The sequence below is a fragment of the Notolepis coatsorum genome (assembly GCF_963971535.1).
Source record: "Notolepis coatsorum genome assembly, chromosome: 4".
In the NCBI taxonomy this organism is placed as follows: Eukaryota; Metazoa; Chordata; class Actinopteri; order Aulopiformes; family Paralepididae; genus Notolepis; species Notolepis coatsorum.
The window spans coordinates 22718004-22737271 of NC_140168.1; the positions used below are offsets into that span (position 1 = coordinate 22718004).

At 47.5% G+C, this 19268-nt stretch overlaps 1 protein-coding gene across 1 annotated transcript in view; it reads left to right on the forward strand.

The window, feature by feature from the left end:
- Positions 1-19268, forward strand: part of epha10 (EPH receptor A10) — a gene marked incomplete at both ends in the record, with an annotated part of 157252 nt that overhangs the window by 78508 nt on the left and 59476 nt on the right. Inside the window, 1 exon segment of the mRNA XM_084311875.1 lies at positions 15486-15815. Within this exon segment, the coding sequence (XP_084168001.1) occupies positions 15486-15815 (330 nt within the window).

Sequence of the window (19268 nt, forward strand, 5' to 3'; positions counted from 1 at the left end):
GCAAGAAGGAGGCTGGGAAGAGCGGCGCTATGAGGAGCCAGAGCTATAGCCTCAGTCTGCAGCCCCGCTTCTGCTTTCGACCCCCCGGCGCGTACGAGGCCTCTTTGTCCGGGGAGACGATGTAAACAGACCCGGTGTGCCCGCAGGTCTGGCGTTGTCATTCGGTCCATCGAAAAATATGGAAATATCCAGTAATCCGACATGTGAACCAATGTCCAGTAGCTCCTGTCTTGTGTCAGCGCGAATATACTGGGCGAATAGAGTGAACATGAGTAATGCAAATAATAGTTGATTTGCCGTTCCTGGCGAGACAAGACGCCTCTGCTTGATCAAGCGTCGTCCCCTTGCTAAAGAATTTACTCAACAGGTATAGGCGAGACTGCCACCTGTCGGGATTCGATCGTCATCACAGTGTTACAAAATCCATACAGAAGGTCAGGGGGACTGTGTCTAGTATCATAATAAAAAAACAAAACATAAAATGAATATACTCGTTTTTGGCAGTCAATGAGCAAAATACAAACAAAAATAACGTGTACTTTTTTTCTCTCGGAAATTGTACACATTGTTGCTTTAAAATGTAAACATTAAATGATAAAAGTATCTAGTTTTGATGGCCTATTCATATATAAGTACATTATATACAGTATGTAGCACAGTCTCGTAACTAAATGGTTAATAATGGAATTGCTATTGGTACTACTCTTCAAATAGCATGGAAGAAGCATTTAGACGGTGGTGTAGGGTTCTGTAAAGCACCATTATTTGCCCCCAGGCAACTCCTGAGGCACTGGGGCGTCAGATGAACTTCATAACCTCTTCTCTGCAGTAGTTAGATGAGCTTCATAACCTCTTCTCTGTTCAGTACAGTCTCTCTACAGCAGAGTGTAACCAGGGTGTCAGATGAACTTCATAACCTCTTCTCTGTTCAGTACAGTCGCTCTACAGCAGAGTGTAACCAGGGTGTTAGATTAACTTCATAACCTCTTCTCTGTTCAGTACAGTCTCTCTACAGCAGAGTGTAACCAGGGTGTTAGATTAACTTCATAACCTCTTCTCTGTTCAGTACAGTCTCTCTACAGCAAAGTGTAACCAGGGTGTTAGATTAACTTCATAACCTCTTCTCTGTTCAGTACAGTCTCTCTACAGCAGAGTGTAACCAGGGCGTCAGATGAACTTCATAACCTCTTCTCTGTTCAGTACAGTCTCTCTACAGCAGAGTGTAACCAGGGTGTTAGATTAACTTCATAACCTCTGCTCTCTTCAGTACAGTACAGTACAGAGGTTCTTGAAAACAAAGCATCCCTTCTACAGAAAGCGTTAGTTTTAATAATAATAATAATAATAATTTATATTCTCCTTTAGTTCATTACAATTGTTAAGGGGATGCAGACCAGAGAAAGACTTTCATCTTGTTTACATCATTAGGGTCCCCCATTTTCAATTCATCATAACATATATGACATACAGATAGACAGTACTGCTACATCTATACATTTATGACATATCAGATTTGCAAATACAGTACTGTTTGTGATACCAAAAGAGTCCAGAAAAGAGAGTATATACATTTGACGTAGAAACTGTACATTGGAGGGTAGGTGGGGGGGGGGGGGACTGTACATTGGAGATGGTTGGGTGGGTGCGGTGGGACACTGTACAACTGTACAAGCAAAACTGTACATTGGAATATTGACAACCATACTTGGTCATTTACTGTACATTGGAGGGGGTTGGGTTAGGACATTTACAGGGGCCAGTTTCGAATTGCAGTCTCCCGTAGGTGTTCTTTGAGAGTGTTTTTGAAAGTGGGTAGTGATTCACATTCCTTTACAGCTGTGGGTAGGGCGTTCCACATTGATGTGGCATAATTGCGAAACGTGTTTAGTCCCTTGTTTGAGCCCAATCTGGGTTTTTGTAGAGCTCCCTCTGGTGTTGTGATCGTGGTATTCACTGACCTTTGGGAAGTATTTTGACATGTACATGGGTACCTTGGTCGTGTATTGTATCTTGTAGACCAGGCCCATTGCCAGTTGCTGTACTCTGTCGTCTACTCTAAGCCATCCTAGGTTTGTCAAAGTGGGCAGGGGTGAGGTGGGTTCTAGGCGTAAGGTCAAGCAGTAGTCTTAAGAGGTTAATCTGAACAGTAATGTGTCAAAGGAGGGTCTAACATGCCTATAAATATGTTATATTTTAGTAGAGAGAGAGAAGAAAAAAGGTGAGAGAGGAAGAAGTTCATGTTGTTCAGGTTGAAAGCAGGGTAAAAAGGTGGGTTTTGAGGGCTTGTTTGAAAGATGAAAGAGTGGGTGCATGGCGGATATGGGTGGGCAGGGCGTTCCAGAGGGTGGGGGCAGCTGCAGCGGAGGCCCTGTCTGTCGCCCCCCAGGTCCGGAGTTTAGTCCTGATGGGTTGGAGGAGGTTAGCATCTGCAGACCTGAGGCAGCGGGTAGGTGTGTGGTGGGGAAGGAGGGCAGAGAGGTAGGAGGGGGCCAGGTTGTTGAGGCCTTTCTAGGGGTGAAGATCGACTGTGACCTTAAGATGGACAAACAGATAAATGTTGTAGTGGGAAAGATGTCCTTTTTCCAGCTTAGGCGGCTGTCCAAGGTCAAACCTTTTTTATCTCGTAGTGTTTTTTTTTAAAATGTTATACATGCTTTTATGACCTCTCGTCTTGATTATTGTAATGCCTTGTATGTTGGTGTCAGTCAGGCTTCCCTCTCTCGCTGGCAGTTAATCCAGAACGCTGCTGCTCGTCTGCTAACTGGAACACGTACGTAAGCCAGAGCACATTTCCCCTGTACTGGCTTTCCTCCAATGGCTTCCTGTGCGTTTTAGGATCGATTTTAAGATTTAGCTGTTTGCTTGTGACTGAACGGCTTGGCACCGGTCTACCTCTCGGACCTGCCGGAACCTTATGTTCCTTCAAGGTCCCTCAGGTCCTCTGATCAGCTCCTCCTGGCTGTTCCTAAGTCCAGGCTGAAGCTTAGGGGGGGGGGGGGGCGTGCTTTCTCAGTGGCAGCCCCAGAGCTCTGGAATGAGCTTCCTCTGGATGACAGGGCACTCTGTTGGTGTTTAAATCACACCTCGAAACATATTTATTTTCTTTGGCTTTTGGTTTTGATCGAGCTTGAGAGACCTGCCTTTTTATAGTGTATGCTTTATTGTGTGCTTTTTATCTGTAAATATTTGCTGTGTGACTTGTACAGCACTTTGTCAGTCAACATTGTTGTTTTTAAATGTGCTTTATAAATAAAGTGGATTGGATTGGATTACATCACATCACTACCTCATGGCCCCTAATGGCCACCACAACCCACTGTGTAGAATAGATGGATATGCAGTGAGAGAGTGATAGAGAAGCCAGGGCCTGTACACTCTGCATCCCCCTACTCCTACTCATTTTAACGAGGGAAGGGAGGAGAGAAGAGGGCGGAGAAAACCTGTGACTTTTGGTGTACCTTGGCCCCCGAAAGGTTCAGAACCACTGCTCTACAATACATTCCACAAATAACGACCTTCTGTAATGGCAAATGACATGTCCCATGGTACAGTGTGTGCCCTTTCCCTTTAGTTTCAGTACGCAACATACCTCCTCCATGCTACACGCTACCATCCTTTCAGTGCGCTAACGTGCCTCCATGCTACATACTACCAGCCTTTCAGTGTGCTGACGTACCTCCATGCTACACACTACCAGCCTTTCAGTGCGCTGACGTACCTCTATGCTACACGCTATATCTCAACACGACAATACAAATCCATCTAAAGTTACCAGACGGCATTGGCACAACATACGCTACTGTACCCACAGTGATCATACAGTTAACACTGCTCCTTAGACACACAGCAATGCTTGCTAACTACAAAAATATGCCGCGCCTAGATGAGAACTGCCATTTACTCACCGTTAGTAGCGACCAGTGGCGTCGTTAGCCCTGGGCTTCCGGGGCTCTAGCCCCGGATGTTTTTCTCCTAGCCCCGGATCTAAAAAAAAAAAAAAAAAAAAGGAATTGTTTACATTTTTTTTTTTTTTTTTTACTTTTTTTTTTTTTTTTTATGTCAGCATCCCCATTGTCTGTGCTGAATGTTTGTTAGTGTTTGGTATTTTTTGTTGGTTTTTAGTACTTTTAAACATTTTTAGTAAGTAGTTTTCATTTGATCCTATAATTCTTTCATTCACCGATTTGTGGACTTTTTTTTTAGTGTCCTGAAAGGCGCCTTATAAATCAAATGCATTATTATTATTATTATTATCATCCAGGAGGGAAAAGACACTTTGGATAGTAGGGACTGCATCTCTGCCTGTCCTGACCAGGAAACACTTTGCAACTGTGATCTCCTCTGGCAATAGTTGGATATTGTAATGTGTGGCGAGGGGTTGCAGCAATTCCACTGAGAGAAACTGGTCTGAGGCTGGATAACATGCCTGTATGCCTCTCATAAATTGTTATCCAACTCATGAGAACCTGCTCTCAAGCTCTTGCAGCATTCTGTCGACGACTGGATAGAACAGTCTCTGTCTCAGCTGATCTCCTGAGCTGAGGTCTGAGCTTGTGCCACAAGATGACTCAACTACATACTCGTCCATCCTTTTCTGCTTCCTCCTTTGGCTGGTAGTATGTTCCTCAATCCAAAGGCCATTACATATGGCCTTTGTCCTGTCATACATGTCCACTGCCATCTCTGATGTGCGATAACCTTTGAGTGTGTCCTGCACTGTGCTTTTAAATAGTACAGATATTGAAGATGTGCACTTTAACGCAGCAGCACCTGGAGCCATCCATACCCATGTCCTATAATAAGCTTTAATCGAACCTCGGATAGTCCGGTTGGTTTGGGGTGGTGTGAAAGCTCATTCACTCTTGCAAGTGAACCCTGCTGCGGTTCATTTGTGATGTGAATGCAAAGCGGACCAAAGGCAGGAAAAGACCCAAAAATCGAATCTTTTTTTAATGAGAAGACTGAAACATATGTATATAATGAAACACACAATAGTTTTTTTTCGATTGCCTAAGCATGATTTTGAAAACGGCGCCCGGTGTTTCAAAACACACAATTAGCACAACCACACACACAATTATCAGAACACCTCAGATCCTTTGCTAAATTAAACACTTGTCAAAACCATACACTAATTTTGTTACCATATGAAACACACGTTACATAATGACTTAATTCTGTTTGAACCAGTTACACACACTGCTGTGCTTAACCTAAAACACATTTAGCAATTCTACTTCTCAGTGATTAGAGTACTGTAAGTGAAGTACGCAGATAATGTGCAAATATACAATAAATTCACCAAACACTACACAAGACCAATGCTGTAGACTGATGAAAATATAATTTATTTATCTACATATACCCAAATCAATGATGCAGACTGATGAAAAAAATAACATTTTATCTCCATATAACCAAATCAGTCAACATTTCAACATGGAGAATCACAACAATACATGTCCCAGTTTTCATGCTACTATGTGCATAACACTGTAAGCTCAGCAAATATCAGACAAACATAAAATACTGTATCCAGTACAGGTTAAAATTACAGTAACACAATTTTTTTTTGAAAAAATTTAAACAGAAAATACTAGACATTATCTCTTTGCCTAGCTGGACCTGGCAAGATAATTTTTTGTTGTGATTCTCCATGTTGACTGATTTGGGAAAATGGGAGAAAATGTATATTTTCATCAGTCTGCATCATTGGTTGTCTTGTGTAGTGTTTGGTGAATGTATTGTATATTTTCATGTTCTCTGTGTACAGTACTTCACTCTCCTTCCATTTTGGTTGAAGACAGGTGAACTCACCTGCTGCATTTTTATAGTGCTTAAACCTGATTGTGTATCTACAATTAACTGTGTTTTTATTTTGTTATTGGTGTATATGTGTATGTATGTACAGTATATGTATATATATTATATGTATATATATGTGTATATATGTATATTTGTACTCCTGTTGGGGCTTCTTGGACCAGATCAATGTTTTATCTGGCTAAATAAATAAATAAATAAGAAACTGATGATTTGGTCCTGTTAACTTTGAATTTTCTAGGGACTGCCCATATCCCTCTCATGGACCTGGACCTCACTTTGAGAACCTCTAATGATTCTAGTTATTCAGTATTCATCTCTAATTAATCTAAAATTGCGTATTTCTGTGCTTAAAAAAAAAAAAAAAAAAAAAAGGGGGGGGGGGGTGACCCCCCCCCTCCACCCCCCTGGGCTGAAGCCCCCAATGTTTTCTAACCCTAAAAACGCCCCTGGTAGCGACACTTGTAAAACTGACTGAAACTTTCTATAAATATATATCTCAGTGCGTGAGTGAGGTTGGTGAGAATGTGTCGTCTCTCGGAGCGAATTAACGAACCAAGCTTCTCATTCTTTACATTTAGCCTCAGCTGTTTCTTTGCACTGGCAGCAAGCAGGAAGTGGTCTAGACCTCGATCGTTCACTTATTACAGTACTATCTCATGTGTTAATTTTTACACATTCACCCTATACAATTAATACAATTGAATGTTTTTATAAAATACGAAAATGAAGTGAATTAACCGTTCATTCAAAGCGACTGGTTAACCAGCTAACTGGATTCAAATGTCTTCTCTCAAGAGGGAGCCATATTTTTAGAATAGTGTGTTCTAGCCACCCAAGGCTTATTTGCAGGCTGTTGTTTCAAGTTAATCCAATACAATCTGGCCTGATTCTGCACCGCTGTCCCACCAGGGAACATGTTTTATTTCGGACTGCTCTGCACACTACAGGGACTTGAGAAGACCGTGGCTGTAAACGTGTGATACATTACATTACATTATATTACATTAGGTATTTAGTAGATATTCTTATCCAGGCCGACTTAAAAATAAATACAACCTCAGAATCTAGTGCTGCACCGCCAGCGGTGCAATAACCACAATGATACCAATTTGGGGGGGGGGGGGGCTCCTTTTAACCTGCCTACGACCCGGCTGTGGGTCTCGATCCACACTTTGAACCCCCCCCCGCGTTGTTGCAGAGCTGTCATCTGATATCATACGGGTTGACTTGATATCGGATAAGACTGTCGTCTCAGGACTTAGAACTTAGAGCCTTTTCTCACACCGACTGGTCTTTATTTACTGTCTGTAAGCAGAGCGTTTGTTCCACTCAGCTTTGTTGACACAGGTAATAGACAAGACACACACACGCACACGCGCACACGCACATACACACGCACACGCACACGCACACACACCCGCGGCGCGCACACACACAAGCATTTCCTCTAACCGCCATTGCTTACACTATTACTTCTGTTTGCTTTGTTTTCATTTGGTTTTTGTTTTCCAATTCACCGCGAGGTGATGTGATTACTAAGTAGATGAAGATGACACACACACACACACACACACACACACACACACACACACACACACACACACACACACACACACACACACACACACACACACACACACACAGAGGCACTTGCAAGTACATTAAGCACGAATGTGCACACAGGTACACACACACACACAGACGCACATATACACACACACACACACACGCACACACACACCATCCAAGCTGCATTATCCTATTGTTATTTTCAGCAGTTGTCTCCATCTCTGTGTATCATCAGTAATCCCTCTCTCTGTTATCAATCCAATAAAGCTCTTAGTCTATGTGGGCGTGCGGCCAGGTAAACAAAGCCACAGACACCAGCAGTAGTTATATATCGTATATGGCTATCGCGTCCCGCTCTAGCCTAATGAGATACCCCTTATCTCCTAGTACCTACTGTACACCAACACGAACAACTTAATGCACCCATACCTGATCGGGCCCCGCCCCTATGGAGGCGTAGCCTATAAAACCATGGCTATGGTCACCAAACACTCTTCCTCTATTTTCGTTCCATCGTATCGGCTGCGTGCACCGTATGTAACTAGTAGGATGAAAAGATCAGAGAAGATTCATAATGTTGAAAGCTTACCGGAGGATTGCTTTTCCCTGGCTTCTTCGGAGCTTGTTTCAGCGACACATGGGGCCTGTGCTGATGTGTCCTCGGCTGACGACGTCAGACCGAGGGGCAGCGTGCAAGGTTTGACTAACAAGTCGGCTTGTACAAAGGTGAGGTCTGTGTCAGTAGGCATCAATGTCGGTGTTGGTAATGCTGTGGAGTATGTTTCGGCGCCAGGGCCGGGGCGGCTCGGCGACCGTTCCACTGCAGTGGACGGTTTCCTGGCAATTCTGGAGCACGCTGTTAACACTAATGCTGCTACTGCTACTTCTGCTAATGCTGATGTTGACGCTGAAATGGATCGTTGTTCTAATAATCCCCGCCGCAGGATACCGCTTTTCCCTCCTCTTACCAGCTTCATTGATGAAGGTCAGTCGGTGGTGGATGTGGGGGGTTTCGCTGAGTCCTATTTACCTTTTTTGCAGGTAAAGGGGCTAACAACAGGGTGCAGGCCGGGGGTACCGTGGCTAAGCAGCCAGGTAGCTTTTTTCCTGTGCCCAGGCGGGGATGAACGACGTTCCGCCCTGCCGATGCTTGATAGCGAATCGGATCGGAGGGTGGCAGTATGGTCGGATGAGTTGTATACTGCTACAGGATGGTATTTAGCGGCGGCCAGTGTTATGGCTCAGCTGCCTAGTTTCCTATCCACAATGGCGTCGGGTAGTAGGACTTTGGGTCCAGCCGGCATTGTAAACATGGTTCATGTTTGTGGTGTTATGGAGATCTTGACTCAGTCGCAAGCTATAACTGCGGGGAGGATTAGGATGCTATCAACTTTGGTTGTTAGGCATGTTTGGTTGGAGCAATCTCCTCTTGGGGAAGAGGATAGGTTTTCTCTCCTCACGACTCCTTTTTCCACAGATAGTCTTTTTGGGCGTTCTGTGGAGGCGCAGGCGGTTGTTGATCTGGGTCCTACACCGCCTCACGCTGTGCAGCCAGACAGTTTGTGGGTGGGAGGAACCTGGTGTTACAGCTGCCACTAGCTACAGTGGTCAGCTGGGGGACTCGTTGCCTCTTCTGTTGAATGCTCAGCAGGGGTTACCCCGGCTTCGCCTTCGCCAGGCGGGGTATCGCGCTGTTGCCTCCCACTCCCGTCGCAGCGGCAGTGGTCTGCAAAGGAGAGGCGAGCGTGATTTGGGTGGTAGCAATATCACTGCAGGGCTTCGGCGTGTAGGAGCCCATGGGGTCCTCATGCCTTGCGTGTCTAGCTGCGGAACAACTCCTCAGCATGCGCTAGAGGGGTGTTCAGGGGGGGGGGGGGTGTCAACAAGTTTGATGACAGCTTCTCCCGTATCAAACCGGCCCTTTCTGTCGGGGTCCCCCCTTGGGTGCATCGCGCAGCGGGAGGGACCGGGCCAACTATCTACTGTTCCTTGCGGCCCAGCGTCAGTTGCCGGCGGGTGCGCTGTGGGATTATGTTCACATATGGCGACAGGAATGCCGTCTGAATCGGTGGATGGAGAGAACATTGGAGGGGGGGCTTGTTTTGCAGTTCGCACAACCCCATCCTCCGTTCTCAGGTTTGGCGCCGACCCTATTGTCAGGGTCAGACGCAGTGACAGCCCTGGCCGACGAGATCCAATCTCTGTTGGCGAAGCAGGCCGTCGTTGTGGTCCCGAGAGAGGACACAATGTCAGGCGTCTACTCCCGTTATTTTCTGGTACCCAAGAAAACAGGGGGGGTCAGACCTATACTGGATCTGTCCGCGTTCAATCGGTTGATTGTAGCGAGACCATTCAGAATGTTGACCGTCAAACTCCTTCTGCTTGCTGTCAGGAGGGGAGACTGGGAGACCTCCATAGACCTGAAGGATGCGTATTTTCACATCCCCATTTTCCCTCCTCACAGGAAATTCCTACGGTTCCTGTTTCAGGGCGTAGTGTACAAGTACCAGAGGATGCCATTCGGTTATTCTCTGGCTCCCCGCACATTCACCAAGTGCGTGGCGACTGCACTGGAGCCCTTACGTCATCGGGGGTTACGAGTTCTATTCTATCTCGACGACATTCTACTCCTCAGTCGTTCGGAGGAGGTTGCCAGGTCTCATACTCGGCTGGTGGTGGAATTCCTCACCAGCCTGGGTTTTGCTGTGAATTGGAAGAAGAGTACCCCTCTTCCCAGTCAACAGGTGGAGTACTTGGGCTTGACGTTGAGGTCGAGGCCCATGATTGCAACCTTCTCGGAGCGGCGTCGGGGGGTTCTCCGTCACGCGCTCGGGGGTTTCCGTCTGGGAGGGACGGTTACGGCGCTGCAGGTGATGCGTCTGCTGGGCATTATGGCGTCTGCTCACACGGTGGTTCCTCTTGGCCTCCTCTTCAGGATACAGAGGTGGTTTCTCTCTTTGAGAATAGATCCGGTGAGGGACAAATGGAAACGGTTGACTGTTCCTTTGTCGATATGGGGAGATCTCGCCCACTGGAGGAGGCTGGGTATCCTCACCATTGGGGTCCCCATAGGCAGCAGGGGCTCACACGTCACGGTCTTCACCGACGCCTCTCTCACGGGTTGGGGAGGGACGTGTCGGACCCATGCAGTGGGGGGCAGCTGGACAGGTCATGCTGGCCCGGCTACCCTGCATATCAATGTGTTGGAGTTGAAGGCGGTCCTCCTGGTCCTCAAACGGTTCGACCACCTGGTGGTAGGTGAACACGTTTTGGTCAGGACGGACAGTATGACGGCGGCGGCGTATATCAACGGGCAGGGTGGGACTCGTTCCATCCACCTGCTCCGGGCGGCGGTCGAACTGTTGCTATGGGCATCCCGCAGGCTGCGCAGTCTGAGGGCGCTCCACATTCCTGGTACAGAGAATATGGGGGCGGATATGATGTCTCAGGGCGATCCTCATCACGACGAATGGGAACTCCGCCCCGACATAGTCAGACAGATCTGGGATCGGTTCGGGGAGGCCTCGGTAGATCTGTTTGCGTGCCGACGCTCTCACAAGTGCCCCTTGTGGTTCTCGCTCAGTCGAGCAGATCATCCCCCCTTGGGGGTGGATGCCTTCTCGACCTTTCCATGGCCGCCCGGTCTTCTGTACGCCTTTCCTCCTGTACAGCTGTTGAGTCAGCTGTTGGAGCGGATACGGAGGGAGCGCAGGACGGTGATCCTGGTCGCGCCGGACCGGGGCATGGCAGTGTGGTTCCCGGTCTTGATCCAGCTTCTGGTCACTCCTCCTTGGGTCATTCCGTGGTCGGCGACGGCCCTCTCACAGCACGACGGGTCACTGTTCTGTTTTCCGGTGTTGAGCCAACGCCTGTTGGTGTGGCTGGTGGGAGGGTGAGTCTGGAGAGGATGGACCCCTCGGTGGTTGATACCATCCGGTGTGCTCCCTCCACTGTCGCGGTTTACGCGGGCAGATGGCGTGCGTTCCAAGAGTGGTGTAAGGGGGGGGGCTGGGACCCAGTCTCCTGCCCCCTGGATGATGTCCTGAGTTATCTCCAGTCTCTTCTTGATAGACTGTCGGCCTCGACGGTAAGGGGATATGCGGCGGCTATATCCTCCTATCATGAGGGAATTGAAGGGACTGTTTTGTTCAGCCACCCTCTTGTGAAGCGTTTCCTGCTTGGCGCTCGACGCGTTAAGCCGGTGCAACGCTCCTTGGCTCCGACTTGGGATCTTCAATTGGTCCTCGGTCGGTTGTCCTTGGCCCCGTTTGAGCCGCTCGAGCAGGCGCCGTTGGGACAGCTGTCTTTCAAGACGCGTTCCTACTGGCTGTCACTTCCGCTAAACGCGTGGGTGAGCTCTGTGCTCTCTCGGTACGTCCAGAGTGCCTGTCTTTTCGGGCCGATTGCGGTGCCACTCTGCAACCTAATCCTGCTTTCGTGCCTAAACATATCCGGAGTTCCTTCCGCTCCCGGGATATTGTGGTTCAGGCGTTTCGTCCTCCTCCTCACACCAGTGAGTTGGATGCGGGCCTTCACCTGTCATGTCCAGTCCGTGCTTTGGGAATTTACCTCAGCCGTACTCAGGACCTCAGGGTTACCGATCAGCTTTTTGTCTGTTACGGTGGGTCTCGTGCTGGTAAGGCACTGTCGAAACAGCGCCTGTCCCATTGGTTGTGCGAGGGCATTGCCCTCTGCTACACATTGGCTGGGCAGGATCCCCCTGGGGGTGTCAGGGCGCACTCCACTCGTGGGGTGGCTGCCTCTGCCGCACTCCTGGGTGGGGCCTCGGTGGAGGACATCTGTGCTGCAGCTTCATGGTCCTCCCCGGGCCCCTTTGTAAGGTTTTACCTCATGGACATGACCGGGGGTTCTGTCTCCCAGGCGGTTCTGGGGTCTGTGGCCTTTCCTGCTTCCCGTCCTTTGGTAGGGTAGCAGGAGTGTGTGGGTATGGGCCACGGTGTGTTGAGTCACACGTGGTTCCGCCTGTGCGGTGTGTTCAAGGGGTTCTAGTTCCCTCTTGTTCGCATTCAGGTGGAGTTGACTGCACCCCCCCTTCATTAGGAAGGATGGGGTGACGGGGCTCCCCGCACCCCTTGATGTGGGCTTACGGGTCCTCAGGGGGTACATCTGTCGGGTCTCGCGTCCGCTCTAACCCATATCTCGTTAGGCTAGAGCGGGACGCGATAGCCATATACGATATATAACGATAGGTTATGTATATAACCTAGTTATATTAGTATTGGCTGAGCGTCCCGCTCTACGCGGCCCTGAGTTCCCTTTGAGGGATCTTTTACTGGAACGAGATTTGGTGAGGAAGAGTGTTTGGTGACCATAGCCATGGTTTTATAGGCTACGCCTCCATAGGGGCGGGGCCCGATCAGGTATGGGTGCATTAAGTTGTTCGTGTTGGTGTACAGTAGGTACTAGGAGATGAGGGGTATCTCATTAGGCTAGAGCGGGACGCTCAGCCAATACTAATATAACTAGGTTATATACATAACCTATCGTTCCTGGTGGTTAGCTGCTAAGCTAGTTATGTGGCCTCTACCAGCCTGGGTCAATTGTTTCTCATCAAATCAATAGTATTTTTTTCTTCTCCTCTGAATTGAATCCTGGATAAAAACAAGATTTCGGGGGTGAGCGTGAGCTGCAGCGCGACGCTATCCAATCACAACGTAATACCCGGGAGGATGCGACCCTCTCTGTGTGCCCTCCTGTCTCCCTGTCTCCGGCGGCCTCGTAGTGGTGACCGGAGTGCTGGACGTCCCGCGATGATGTCGGGGAGGTTGCGACCCTCTCTGCGCCGCCCCCTGTCTCGCTGTCTCCGGCTGTCTCGGAGCGATGACCGGAGTGTTGTACGTCCCGTGATTAAGACGGGGAGGATGCGACCCTCTTTGCGCCGCCCCTGTGCCTCAAATAGATTCGCTATCAGCTCTATCTTTAATCTTTCAAAATGTTCAGTTGCTATCGCTATCAGCTCTATCTTTAATCTTTCAAAATGTTCAGTTGCTATCGCTATCAGCTCTATCTTTAATCTTTCAAAATGTTCAGTTGCTATTGCATGCACTCATCTGTGTTTCACTACACACTTGAGTGCATGCTTACCAACTGTCCGTCTGCAACACTACTATCACCGACATCTAAGAAGGGAGATCCCCCCTTGAATGGCCCTTCTAAGGTTTCTCTCCTCCACATTGCCTGTGGTGCATTTTTCCCTATTGTTAGGTTTTAGTGAGTTTTTCCTTACCTTCGCGTGGGGTATGTCTGGGAGTGTTTGCATTCTTTCATTTATTTGCATTTATTTTAAATTTGTTGGACCTTATGGTGTTCTTATTCTGTTCTTGACTTATTGTTATGTTTCTTCTTGACTTGTTTAAAGAAGACGTGTCCGGCCCATGGGGACATTAACGTGTGTTGTCGGGCCTTACAAATAAATTTGATTTGATTTGATTTGATTTACCCGGTACACTCACGACGCTATCCAATCACAACGTAATACCCGGTACACTCATGAAGGCAGCCATGTGTGACACCTGGCCCAATGATACCGCAGGATGAGGATGATGTCATCCGCTGAAGCCAGGCAGAGGCCTGTAATGCAATAATGCAGTGTTTTGGACTATATCCAGGTATATATTTGGTTGAATAGAAATCCCGGGCATATCGGTTTTTTTGGACCGTGGTGCAGCATGGTGCAAAATACTCTTGAGTGAAATAACGATCCACTAATCGAACGATGGGAATTCGGTGTATTTTTATTAGGGCTGTCAAAGTTGGCGTGTTAACAATCTCTTTTTATTTTTATTAATTGTATATGAATGTACATTCAGTCATACCAGTTCATATATCAAGAAAAGTAAATCCCCCCCCCCAATATGCCAATAGACAATGAAAATAACCTCTCACATGGTACTGTGTGAGAGGAGGAGAAAGAGAACTTCAGTTGTATTTGTGACGCTGTTGATTCTACAAGTAGAAGGGAATGTGTTTTTATTATTCCCCGTGTGAGGTTGGACGCAATTGCATTGTGTGATTTGGCTTTAGAAGTGCGCGGAATCCAGGAAATTATCTTTGAGTAATGGAACATTTTGCTCACCAATGTACCTGTTGTACAATGTGTCTGTTGTTGCGCTGCATTGAGGTCCATCGTTTGGTTTTAATGCTTAAAAAACAGGGTAGGTTTTAGTGAAACTTTTTATAAAGTTGGACACTACATTGTGTGAGTAGTACTCATATTACCGAGTAATGTTACATTTAGCAGGTCAACATGGCCATCTGTTGTTGCCTATTGGGCTTTGCCATGTTGTGATTATTTGGAACATATTTATTTTACGCTAAATGCAGTACATTTGTATCTAATACACGTTTGCTTAAAGCAAGCATCTGTCCACTCCCATGTTGATAAGAATATTAAACATTTGGGGCAGCTACGTGGCGCAGTGGGCAAGGCGCTCGCAACGAATGCTGCAGACTGGGCTCGAACAGGATGCTTCCTGTTCGAGCCCCGCTCTCCACATTGCTTTCGGTTTAGCTGGTCGTCCACAGTAATACACATTGGCTGTATTACGGGGAGGGAAACTGAAGGGTGGGGATCGGGCGTTGTGGACAGCGACTCCTACAGGTCGGTTGGTGCGCCTGCGCAGTAGAATCAAAAAGCGATGGGGGCGGGGCCCCTCCAAAGCCCAGAACCTTGACGCTGAAAGATCGAGACGCGCAGGTGATGCGACGGCTGTTACCAAGAGTATCGGAGGGGACTCGTGCTATGTATGACTTAGTCCACATTGCAGCCGGCTTGTGGGAGGCAAGAAACAACGTTCGAAGACAGGGGACGAATTGGACGATATGAAAATTGGGATGGGAGAAAAATAGAAAAAATGGGAGAAAAAGTGGATAAAAAAAAAGAATATTAAACATTTGAGAAATAACCCAAACTTATATATTATGCATTTTGTTTTTTTATCGGATGCCATTTGGTCGAACACTAGGCTCAATACTATGTATTGAACTACACAGTGAACTCAACATATCTTCCCACCACCACCCACACACACATTTTACTTATCGCCCCAATGTCCTTCTTCCCCCCCCAGGCCCTCCCTCTCCGCCCAGGGACCTGGTCTGCACCCTGAAGCAGTCCACCCTGATCCTGGAGTGGGCGGCGCCCTCGGACGCGGGCGGCCGCGCGGACCTGAGCTACAGCGTGGGCTGCCGGCGGTGCGTGTCGGCACGCTGCGAGCCGTGCGGCGCCAGCGTGGGCGTCGTCCCCAAGCAGGCGGGTCTGACGGAGCGGACGGTGACGGTGGTCAACCTGCTGCCCGACGCCAACTACAGCTTCACCGTGGAGGCGCTGAACGGCGTGTCGGAGCTGCTGCCCGGCAAGAGGTTCTACACGCAGGTCAACGTGTCCACCAGCCTGCGTGGTGAGTGGGGGGGGTTCACACGCACGCACACAGACAGACACAGACACAGACACAGACACACACACACACACACACACACACACACACACACACACACACACACACGTCACACACACTGGTTCTGTATTGGCTTCTTGTTTGTAAACCAGGCAGTGTCTTCAACACGCACGTTCAAAAAAAGATCCTAAACGAGATCCAGGGTATAATTAATTAAATTATGTTTATTTGATGAATCTGAAGAATCTAAAGAAAACATAAAAATAAAGATTCCAATAATAAAATTCCAGAATTCTCACACTGATGTGGTTTAAAGAAAAATATCTAACCAAACATGTTGCCCATGCCTATAGGCCTCCTCTAACAACTGCCCATTAACCAAACATGTTGACCGTGCCTAGGCCTCCTCTAACAACTGCCCATTAACCCAACATGTTGACCGTGCCTAGGCCCCCTCTAACAACTGCCCATTAACCAAACATGTTGACCGTGCCTAGGCCTCCTCTAACAACTGCCCATTAACCAAACATGTTGACCGTGCCTAGGCCTCCTCTAACAACTGCCCATTAACCCAACATGTTGACCATGCCTAGGCCTCCTCTAACAACTGCCCATTAACCCAACATGTTGACCATGCCTAGGCCTCCTCTAACAACTGCCCATTAACCAAACATGTTGACCATGCCTAGGCCTCCTCTAACAACTGCCCATTAACCAAACATGTTGACCATGCCTAGGCCTCCTCTAACAACTGCCCATTAACCAAACATGTTGACCATGCCTAGGCCTCCTCTAACAACTGCCCATTAACCAAACATGTTGACCAGGCCTAGGCCTCCTCTAACAACTGCCCATTAACCAAACATGTTGACCATGCCTAGGCCTCTTCTAACAACTGCCCATTAACCAAACATGTTGACCATGCCTAGGCCTCCTCTAACAACTGCCCATTAACCAAACATGTTGACCATGCCTAGGCCTCCTCTAACAACTGCCCATTAACCAAACATGTTGACCAGGCCTAGGCCTCCTCTAACAACTGCCCATTAACCAAACATGTTGACCAGGCCTAGGCCTCCTCTATGTAAATAAATAATGAATAAACTAAGAACACAGAAGAATGGCTCCAACAGGTTCTGCTAATACGATGCTACAACCGTCAGTAACACACACACACACACACACACACACACACACACACACACACACACACACACACACACACACACACACACACACACACACCCCCCATAGTTACCCTACCAGACCTCACACACGTACCGGTACATATAATGTGTATACACACACACACACACACACACACACACACACACACACACACACACACACACACACACACACACACACACACACACACACACACACAAAGGGCACTTTGCCGATTGTCAACCTTAATCCCATCGTTCTGTTGTGAGGAGGACATGTGATACTCAGACATGTAGCTCTCCAGCGTGTTCCCCCTCCTAATGTACAGTATCATGTAGCTCTCCAGCGTGTTCCCCCTCCTAATGTACAGTATCATGTAGCTCTCCAGCGTGTTCCCCCTCCTAATGTACAGTATCATGTAGCTCTCCGGCGTGTTCCCCCTCCTAATGTACAGTATCCTCCCCATCATATGTACTGTATATCTCTCCAGCGTGTTCCCCCTCCTAATGTACAGTACCCTCCCCATCATATGTACTGTATATCTCTCCAGCGTGTTCCCCCTCCTAATGTACAGTACCCTCCCCATCATATGTACTGTATATCTCTCCAGCGTGTTCCCCCTCCTAATGTACAGTACCCTCCCCATCATATGTACTGTATATCTCTCCAGCGTGTTCCCCCTCCTAATGTACAGTACCCTCCCCATCATATGTATATACTTTCTGTCAGGATCTATGTAACTCTCCAGCGTGTTCCCCCTCCTCATGTACAGTATCCTCCCCATCATATGTATATACTCTCTGTCAGGATCTATGGGTAACAGTTGCATATCGCTGCTGTCGGGCCAAAACCTCATAACTCCATTTTTTTATTTTTTTTTTATTATATAAATCAACTCCGTAGATCATCCTCCATATGTGTGTGTGGGTTTTACAAAGTTTAAACAATGGGAAAGCATTAAACCGATCATCTGTCTAAACCTCCTAACTCTATTCACCCTCAAATCTGTGTTAGTTTTTTTCATCTGCTGAAAAGTTGGGTTTTTGGAGTTATGAGGTTTTGTCCCGACAGCAGCGATATCATATATGTCACAAATGTAACTACTATATACCTGTATGTCATAAATGTCATGATGTACTGTGGTATTGTACCCATTGTGCCCATCTGTTAAATACAGTTTTCATTCATTCATTTCATTCTGTGTCTAAAGAGTTGGGATTCCTCCAGGTCACTATTTTTCCGCAAGCATTTCCTCTACTTCCCTGGCGTCGGGCCCTACTGTACTACTACAGTGGAATATAGTTGAGGAAATAGTGTTTGCAGTTCGCTATAGAGAGGTCTGCTCTCCTCTCTGCGACGCGTCGGTGAGTTCTCCTCACAACAGAATGATTATATGGTTGAAAATGGGTAAAGTGTTCCTTTTAAAGCTTGCAGATTCTAAACCTTTATAATATATAACTCTTGTTTACACAACAGCCATCGTAGCCGGAGTAATAAACAGACACACGATGAACTTACCTGATTCAGGTCAACTTTCTTTACACACTCCGAGACGTGAGGGACTGCGGCCGCTCTCACCCTTCAGCAGCCTTCAGCAGGAGGCCATTAGCCAGGAGCTTGAGAAAGCACTTACTTAGCCAAGTAGTCCTGTCAACCAGCTCCACACACTACACTATTTGGGGCAGCTCAACTGTGAAAAAGACTCCGCATGTACACACACACACACACAATCACATAGGTAACGTGTGTGTGTGTGTGTGTGTGTGTGTGTGTGTGTGTGTGTGTGTGTGTGTGTGTGTGTGTGTGTGTGTGTGTGTGTGTGTGTGTGTGTGTGTGTGTGTGTGTGTGTGTGTGTGTGTGTGTGTGTGTGTGTGTGTGTGTGTGTGTGTGTGTGTGTGTGTGTGTGCGCGCGTGCGTGCACTGTACACATTTGAACATGTTCAAAAGCTTGTGTTTGTTTACTGTACATGGCGTACATGAAATGCATGCTTCATCAGGAAATGCAGTGTGAAATTCACTTCTGGGGAGGGAGGGAGGGTGGGAGGGGAATAGAGGGAAGGAGAGAGAGAGACGGAGTGATTTGTACTCTAATCATTAATTAGCCGTAGAGGAAAGCATTGCATTATGAATGAAGTGTAATAAAACAGACTAACTGTGTGTGTGTGTGTGCGCGTGTGTGTGCATGCACGTGTGCGTGCGCATGTGTGTGGTGAGATGACTGTGGCAGTGATTCCCTGGTTCGTTTGAAGTCATTTCAGTAGATTTATAATTATGATGCTTTAATGACGG